The sequence below is a fragment of the Lolium rigidum genome, chromosome 6 (assembly GCF_022539505.1).
Source record: "Lolium rigidum isolate FL_2022 chromosome 6, APGP_CSIRO_Lrig_0.1, whole genome shotgun sequence".
NCBI classification, from domain to species: Eukaryota; Viridiplantae; Streptophyta; class Magnoliopsida; order Poales; family Poaceae; genus Lolium; species Lolium rigidum.
Window position 1 is genome coordinate 280,451,738 of NC_061513.1, and position 8,997 is coordinate 280,460,734.

At 49.5% G+C, this 8,997-nt stretch overlaps 1 protein-coding gene across 1 annotated transcript; it reads left to right on the plus strand.

Annotated features, from left to right (window-relative positions):
* The first annotated feature begins 2,216 nt into the window (after positions 1–2,216).
* LOC124664227 (protein O-glucosyltransferase 1-like) lies at positions 2,217–3,919 on the plus strand. Its single transcript, XM_047201798.1, has 4 exons — positions 2,217–2,352; positions 2,446–3,098; positions 3,203–3,267; positions 3,358–3,919. Exons 1-4 carry the CDS (start codon positions 2,217–2,219, stop codon positions 3,917–3,919), a joined length of 1,416 nt encoding a protein of 471 aa, XP_047057754.1.
* Positions 3,920–8,997: the final 5,078 nt, after the last annotated feature.

The window sequence follows — 8,997 nt, forward strand, 5'->3', positions numbered from 1 at the left end:
TACTCGAGGACATGCAGTTATTAATTAAGGAGTCTGATGGCCGGTGACGGTTAATGATGTGATTTAGGAAAGATGGTAATTAGTAGCCGATGCATGCTTCCTAGCTCGTCTCACGCATGGTTTGCACTTTGCATGTGTTCATGTATGTTTTGACAAAACAATTGATGAAGTAGATTGGCATCCCAGCTTCAGGTAGGAAGAAGAAATTGTTGATATGTGCTAGATACTACCTCCCTTTCAAAGAATAAGGCGCACACGTATTTCAAGCATTTAACTTTGACTATATAAATTAAGCAACAAAATCTTAATTATATTATATGTAATTAGCACCGTTGGATTCGTATTGAAAAGCACTTTTTAATGATTTAGTTTCATACAAACAATCTTTACGTATTTGAAGTAATTCTTGGTCAAACAAAAAGCACGTAAAACGAGGACGTCTTATTAGAAAGTAACGGAGGTAGTAGGAAGCAAGAACCTCTGATACATAGAAGGAAAAGGGAAAACAACGTGATCCATAGCTAGCTAGCGGCGTCTCTACTATCATCTATGTATATGGAATGGATGCATCAAATTAAGCAACCGTGCGTGCGCGAGATTGATTGGTTTGGTTTTGGAGGAACACACGAGACAAAGGCAGCCGACCCGGCCCGCTCTCGCGCGTGTCAAACTGGAACCAAGAGGCGTGCCTGACCGTGTCTCCGTGAGACAATCAAGTTGGTCTTGTTTCCTGCCCTTTTTAATTCGGGCCTAGAGAACATACCTACAACGGGCGTACATACGTCACCGAGCATGCTCCAAACTCCAGAGGGCAGCCATGCAAAGGAGCATATATATGCGCACACTTATTTTTTTTTACGACGGATACGTAGCAACGAGAACTGGCGTGCGCCGCCACGGTTCCGAGTCTCACCTTCCTCTGAACCCGCTCCTCGCGGCTCATCCATGTCGAACCATAGAAAGCTAGAAATCCCGTCGTCGACGCCCTTTCCCAGCGCCTCCCCCTTTCTCGATGTTGTCGGGAAGCTCCACTGGCGGCATTCACCCTCGTCCGGATCTTGTGGCGCGGAGAGACGGGATCCTGACGACGGAGGAGGTGAGGGGCTCGATGTCCACTTAGCGGTGGTGCCCTTGTGTTGTTGTGGATGGTGGCGTTAGTCGGCCCTATGTGCTTAGGCAAAACATATTAAGGGTGTGACAATTTCTCGGTCAACTCAGAATTAACTTCGTTCTCAGGTGGGTGATGTTAGCAAATATCAGTTGCAACTAATGACTAGCACGAATGACGAATCAAATCTAATGGTCTGAATAGTTTTTTTCTCGGTTGCAACTCCATTTGCAACTGACAAAAAAAATCCAAAAAAGCTCAGTTGTAACTCATATGCATATGAATCACGATGCAATCAAACGGTGTACGACTTGACTGAGCACGAGCAAGTCCCATTGTTTAAAGGGTGTGTCTATGTCTAAGATATTCTTAAGTCTCTGTCACCTCATAAAAATGCAACTGCAGTTCAAAGAAAAGTGTAACTTGGTCTAGTTGCACACTTCTGACCGAAGAGTGCAATTACACTTTTTTTAAAAAAGAAAAGTGCAACTCAAACATTTTTTTAAAAAATGATTTAGACTAAAAAAAAATCTCAGTTGACTGAGACATAGCAAAACCGGTTGTTTAAATTGTTAGTCAAAATTTTACCTCCAAGGACTCGTGGTGACCTTATATTTTAAGACAGGGGAAGTAGATACGGAGTACTAGTATGAAGCGAGAATGACAAACGCCACAGGATTGGTGATGTAAATGTCCAAAAAAAGAAATAAGAGAGAGAAAGGAAGAGAGACAAAGCCAGGCGTCCCGGCCGCTGTCGCGCGTGCAGTCAAACCAGAAAGGCGTCAAACCGACCGACTGAACTGGCACTGGACCAAGTGATTTTTGACGATGTATCAAATTAATTAGGCAGCAGACTGGTGCGTGCGTGCGCGCGCGCGCGATGGCTGTCTCCGGACGATTGATTCGCCAGTTGTCTCCGGACGCGCGCGTCAAACCGACCGATAGAGGATAGAAATCAGCAGCGCGCCGCTGCCAGTATTGTGTCACACAATCGTGGTGGGCCAGCGGGGACGTGTTCACACGGAAGGCCAGCGGCACCAGAATAAACCGATCCGGACGTCGTCTCGATCCGGACGACCGGCCGCGCACCTTCTTCAGAGACTGCATCATGGACTACGGGGAGAAGATCACTGAAAAGGGCGCGGGCGTCGTCGTTCTTCTTGCGCGGGGACCGGACGCGAAGCCGTGTAGACCTTGGCGGGCGGGCGGGCGGGCGTACGTGGACGTACGTGTTAACACGGAAGGCCAGCGCGGACCTTGGCCTTGGCCAGAATAAACGACCCGACCCTAAGAGAATTCCACACCCTCTCCAACTATACGACTCCGTTCACCTGCAGCAACGGCACATCAACGACATGCCCCGCAACAGCAGCACGCACCGCCGCCATGGCGTTGGCCTGCCGCTGCCAGTACCACGCCGTCGTGCCCGGACTACTTCCGATACATCCACGACGACCTGCGGCCCTGGCGCGGCGCGGGGATCACACGGGACGCCATGGAGCGCGCTCGCAAGTACGCCTACTTCCGGCTGGTCGTCGTGGGCGGCCGCGCGTACGTGGAGACGTACCAGGTCGCCTTCCAGATGCGGGACGTCTTCACGCAGTGGGGCATCCTGCAGCTGATGCGCCGCTACCCCGGCCGCGTACCCGACCTCGACATCATGTTCGCCTGCGACGACCCGGGCCAGGTGCGCGCCGCCGAGTTCGCGACGCCGTCCGACGCGCCGCCGGTGTTCCGCTACTGCAAGGACAAGTCGACACTGGACATCGTGTTCCCCGACTGGTCGTTCTGGGGCTGGCCGGAGGTGGGCATCCGGCCGTGGACGCCCATGCTGGCGGAGATTGAGCGCGAGAACAAACGCGTGCCGTGGACGCACAGGGAGCCGCTCGCGTTCTGGAAGGGCAACCCCGACAGATACCGCATACGCCACGACATGATGAAATGCAATGTCTCCAACGGCAACGAATGGAACGCCCGACTCTTCAACCAGGTACGTACTACTTTCAGTGCTCTAAAATCTGTCAATAGCGACAAAGAAAAGTCACCGGTTACTGAATCCACAACCTAACATTTTTTACCTTCACCTGGCTTTAGGACTGGGGGAAAGCGAGACAAAACGGTCTCAAAGATTCCAGCATTCCCAAGCAATGCTTATACAGGTATATATTTCGTTCTGGACAACGCCTGCCCATGCCTACAGTACTGTTTCAAATTTTTATGATCGACCGATGCTTTGTTAATACATTCAGGTACAAGATATATATCGAGGGGAATGCATGGTCAGTAAGCGAGAAGTACATCCTAGCGTGCGACTCCCCGGTGTTGTTCGTGGTGACGCCCTTCCAGGACATCATGTCGAGAGGTCTCGTCGCCGGCAAGCACTACTGGCCCATTGACCGGAACCGCATATGCGAGTCCATCAAGTTTGCCGTCGACTGGGGCAACCAGCACCCTGTCGAGGCGCAGCTCATCGGCGAGCAAGGCAGCCGGTTCGCCAGAGAGGAGATGAGCATGGACTACGTCTACGACTACATGCTCCACCTGCTCACCGAGTACGCCAAGCTGCTCCGGTACAAGCCCACCGTCCCGGAGAAAGCCGTCGAGATCTGCACCCACTCCCTGGCATGCCCTGCCGACGACCAGCACCGGCCCTGCATGATGGATTCCACGGAGAGGCGAGCCGCCGACTCTGATCCGTGCACGCTGCCGCCACCCTTCACCACGGCTCAGGCAAAGGAGATGGCCGACAAAGAGGAGGAGTTGCTAAGAAACATTCAGAAGATGGAGAAGGCGCATGCTGCTCGGCCTTGACGAGCAAATTTACAAAACTTGGTGAATAATATAAGGAGAGAAGCAAATCCAACTTATTTCTCATAACTAGATGATCCATTGCTCCACCAGCGCAAATGACAAAATCAGGCCAAAACTTGAGGGCGTCAGTTTTACCTCATTTTCGTGCCTATGCATGCCGCTATAGCGCCAAGGGCCAGCAACCCAAGTGTATGACGAACTCCAAGAAGAGGCACGACTCTTATCCGTGAAAGCAAGGAAAAAAATAGCGCACTATAACAAAATACCGTCGGCCGAAAAATACGCTATTAGCGCGCTATAGCGCCGGAATAATGTAGTGTAGACTGTCTAGAAACGTTGTAGCGTGCTATTAGCGCCGAAATAGCGCTATTTTTTTCCATGCGTGAAAGTTGCCGCCACCCTTCACCAGGGCGCAGGCCAAGGAGATGGCCGACAGAATATTAGGCCTCCCACGCCACGCTTCGGCTCCAGCCAGTCGGAAGAAAATGCCATTTCTCATTGCAGTCGAAACACTTTACTTTCGAACTTACGCTGTTTTTTCTGCTTCCCCTTTCCATTGTTCTGGCCATGATCAACACGACCTTTGTCATGGCCTCCACCGTGGCCGCCATTTGCCCCGTCTCCTTTCTTTGCGGCGGAGCCGGACCCTCCGGCCCCATCACCGAGCATTAGCTGCTCGTTGTTGTTTTCGCCTCGGCTCGGCGGCGTTCGATCACTAGTGGAGAAGAGGCCTTTGGTCCCAAGCAAATGACCCATCTGCTGAACCAAACCGGGTCCAATGCCCCCATTGGACCCGGTTCGTTCTGCCCGGGACGACCCCACCCGCCGGCGCCTGTCTCGTAGCGGCCTTTGGACCCGGTTTGTCATATAAACCGGGTCCAAAGGGTCCACCCGCAGGCCGCGGCAGGCCGTGTCAGCTCGGGGAACCCTTTAGTCCCGGTTTGTATGACAAACCGGGTCCAAAGGCCCCCCTCCGGCTATATAACCTTGCCCCTGCCCAAGTGTGAGCCACACTTAGCCATTTTTTCACTATCTTCACAAGAGGGTGTATTGCTCTCCTCTCTTCTTCACATGCACAAGAGGTGTTCGATGAAATGCTTAAGAGGATTTGCCACTTGAGTTTACACAAATCAAGCCACACTTAACTTGCTTTTTTCTTCTTCATCGAGGTTAACAACTTTATCCTTTTCATCCGCAATTGATAAAATGCATGTGTATATATACATCGTGATGTTCCGTAATGGTTTTGACCAGCTTAATTATATCATGCGGATGAATCGGCAATGGATGTACATTGACCGACGGTTTGACGAGTTCACTCGCGGGCCTGGATAATTTTATGGCCGTGGCGGAGGCAAACAAACATGGTGGCTTCATGTATTGTCCATGTGTGGACTGCAAGAATACCGTAAATTACGCTCGCTCGAGTCTCATTCACAGCCACCTTCCGCGATCCGGTTTCATGCCCAGCTACTATTGTTGGACCAAGCACGGAGAAAGAGGGGTTATGATGGAAGACAATGAAGAAGAGGAAGAGGATGATGACGGTTATCCCAATTTCCCCGAATACGATGATACTGCAGAAGGCAATGAAGACAATGAAGTAGAAGATCAAGAGGCACCGGATGAGCCTCGCCGATGATGATCTTGGCCGGGCCATTGCCGATGCAAGGAGAGAATGTGAAACTGAAAAGGAAAGGTTGGCCTTCGACAAGATGATAGAAGATCACAACAAATTGTTATACCCAACTTGCGAAGATGGCCATAAAAAGCTAGGCAGCACACTTGGAATTGTTGCAATGGAAGGCGGAGAACGGTGTCACCGACTCGGGATTTGGAAAGTTGCCGACAATAATTAAGAGGAAGCTTCCAAGGGGTAACGAATTGCCCGCCGGTACGTACGAAGCGAAGAAGATTGTCCGCCCTCTAGGATTAGATGTGCAAAAGATACATGCATGCATTAATGACTCGCATCCTCTACCGCGGTGAGTACGAGAATTTGGATGCATGTCCGGTGTGCACCGCATTGCGGTATAAGATCGGACGAGATGACCCTGGTGATGTTGAGGGCGAGCGCCCCAAGAAGAGGGTTCTCGCCAAGGTTATGTGGTATGCTCCTATAATACCACGGCTGAAACGCTTGTTCGGGAATAAAGAGCACGCTAGGTTGTTGCGATGGCACAAAGAAGACCGTAAGAAAGACGTGATGTTCGGGCACCCTGCCGATGGATCCCAATGGAGAAAAATCGATAGAGAGTTCCCAAACTTTGCACAGGATGCAAGGAACTTAAGGTTTGGTCTAAGTACTGATGGCATGAATCCTTTTGGAGAGCAGAGCTGCAGCCATAGCACCTGGCCTGTGACTCTTTGTATATATAACCTTCCTCCTTGGTTGTGCATGAAGCGGAAGTTCATTATGATGCCAGTGCTCATACAAGGCCCGAAGCAACCCGGGAACGACATTGATGTGTACCTGAAGCCATTAGTCGAAGAACTTCTACAGCTGTGGTCCCTAGCAGGTGTACGTGTGTGGGACGAGCACAAGCAGGGAGGAATTTGACCTAAGAGCGATGCTTTTCGTAACCATCAATGACTGGCCTGCTCTTGGTAACATTTCGGGACAGTCAAACAAGGGATACAATGCATGCACACACTGTTTACATGAGCTCGAAGGTGATTATTTGGAAAAAGGTCGGAAGGTCGTGTACCGGGGCATCGTCGATTTCTTAGGATTACCCATCCCGTAAGAAAGAAAGGAAAGCATTACGACGGTGAGGCTGATCACCGGAGGAAGCCTCCCCATCGTGATGGTGTTGATATATTTGGTATGGTCAAGGATCTAGATGTAATATTTGGAAAGGGTCCTGGCGGACGGTCCGTTCCGAATGACGCTGCCGGACACGCGCCCATGTGGAAGAAGAAATCTATTTTTTGGGAGCTAGAATATTGGAAAGTCTTAGAAGTCCGCTCTTCAATCGATGTGATGCACGTGACGAAGAATCTTTGCGTGAACCTGCTAGGCTTTCTGGGCGTGTACGGGAAGACAAAAGATACACCGAAGCACGGGAGGACCAGCAACGTTGGAAAGACCCCAAAAATCTGCATGAGAGAGTTAAAGGACGTCATTTATCCAGCTACGCTCTTACAAAAGCGAGAGAAGGAGATATTTTTTGAATGTCTTAGCAGTATCAAGGTCCCGTCCGGCTTCTCCTCCAATATAAAGGGAATAATAAATATGGAGAAGAAAACATTCCGGAACCCGAAGTCTCATGACTGTCACGTGATAATGACACGGTTGCTTCCGATTGCATTGAGGGGGCTTCTACCGGAAAATGTTCGATCGCCCATTGTGAAGCTATGTGCATTCCTCAATGCAATTTCTCAAAAGGTAATAAACCCGGAAATTCTACCGAGGTTGCGGAATGATGTGGTCCAATGTCTCGTTAGTTTTGAGCTGGTGTTCCCACCATCCTTCTTCAATATTATGACACATCTCCTCGTTCACCCGGTCGATGAGATTTCCATTCTCGGTCCTGTGTTTCTACACAATATGTTCCCCTTCGAGAGGTTCATGGGAGTCTTGAAGAAATATGTTCATAACCGTGCTAGGCCGAAGGAAGCATCTCCAAGGGCTATGGAACGAGAGGAGGTCATTGAATTCCGTGTTGACTTTATTCCCGACCTTAAGCCGATTGGTGTTCCTGAATCGCGGCATGAAGGGAGACTAAGTGGAAAAGGCACGCTAGGAAGGAAATCAATGATATGTAGGGACGGGATTTCTTTGACTCAAGCACACTACACAGTTCTACAAAGTTCCACCTTGGTGGCTCCGTATATCGGTGACCACAAGAACTTTCTACGCTCCCAGAACCCGAGGCAGTCGAACGATTGGATTAGACGTGAACACATGTCGACTTTCGGCGGTTGGTTGCAAAAACATCTCCTGAATAACGAAGATATTGAAGATCAGCTGTACTTGCTGGCCCAGACACCATCTTCGACTGTAGTGACTTTCCAAGGGTACGAGATAAATGGGAATACATTTTACACGATCGCCCAAGATAAAAAGAGCACCAACCAAAACAGTGGTGTCCGCTTTGATGCAATAATGAATGAAGGCCCAAATGACACATATTATGGTTACATAGAGGATATCCGGGAACTTGAGTATGGACCTTCTTTTAAGGTCCCTTTGTTTAGGTGCAAATGGGTCAACAAAACAGGAGGCGGGGTTCGGGTAGACAAGTTGTATGGAATGACAACGAGTGGATCTCAACAATCTTGGGTATAGAGACGAACCATTCGTCCTAGCCAAGGATGTGGCCCAGGTTTTCTATGTGAAGGATATGTCTAGCAAACCAAGAAAAAGGAAACATAAGGAAACAAATACATCAAACGATGAGCCAAAGCGCCACATAGTTCTTTACGGAAAAGAAACATCGTGGGAGTGGAGGACAAGACAGACATGTCGGAAGATTATAATAAGTTTGATGAAATTCCACCCTTCAGAGTGAACATTGATCCAAGCATCAAGTTAAATGATGAAGATGCTCCATGGTTAAGGCCGAAGAAGATTAAATGATGAAGATGCTCCATGGCACAAATGAGTATCTCAACATGGCAATCAATTTCCCATTTATTTTTGTGTAATCATTTAACCGTATGTAAGATATGAAAAGTGGAGATGTGGTTGGCTTTTTGTACCATATATATAGAGGAGATGTAGTCGTTCACGGGTTTGCGGGGAAAAATTCCGAGGCGCGGTTTCCGAAGATGCCGTAGGGCATGTGCACCAACAACATCTTCGAGAAACTGCGCCACGGAGATTTCCCAACCCTTTCCCCAACACTATTAGAGGAGATGTAGTCGTTCGGGGGCTTGCAGGAAAAAATTCCGAGGAGCAACTTCCGAAGATGCCGTAAGGCTTGTGCACCAACGACATCTTCGAGAAGTTGCGCCACGGGAGATTTCCCAACCCTTTCCCCAACACCGTTAGAGGAGATGTAGTCGTTCACGGGCTTGCAGGGAAAAATTCCAGGCGCAGCTTCCGAAGATGCCGTAGGGCGTGTGCACCAACA

What these genes read in the sequence shown, in the direction of transcription:
- LOC124664227 (XM_047201798.1), top strand. Translation starts at nt 2,217, where the DNA reads ATGGACTACGGGGAGAAGATCACTGAAAAGGGCGCGGGCGTCGTCGTT. An exon ending in CGTACGTGTTAACACGGAAG is followed by an intron (nt 2,353 to 2,445) that starts GCCAGCGCGGAC and finishes GTTCACCTGCAG; the next exon opens with CAACGGCACATCAACGACAT. An exon ending in ACGCCCGACTCTTCAACCAG is followed by an intron (nt 3,099 to 3,202) that starts GTACGTACTACT and finishes ACCTGGCTTTAG; the next exon opens with GACTGGGGGAAAGCGAGACA.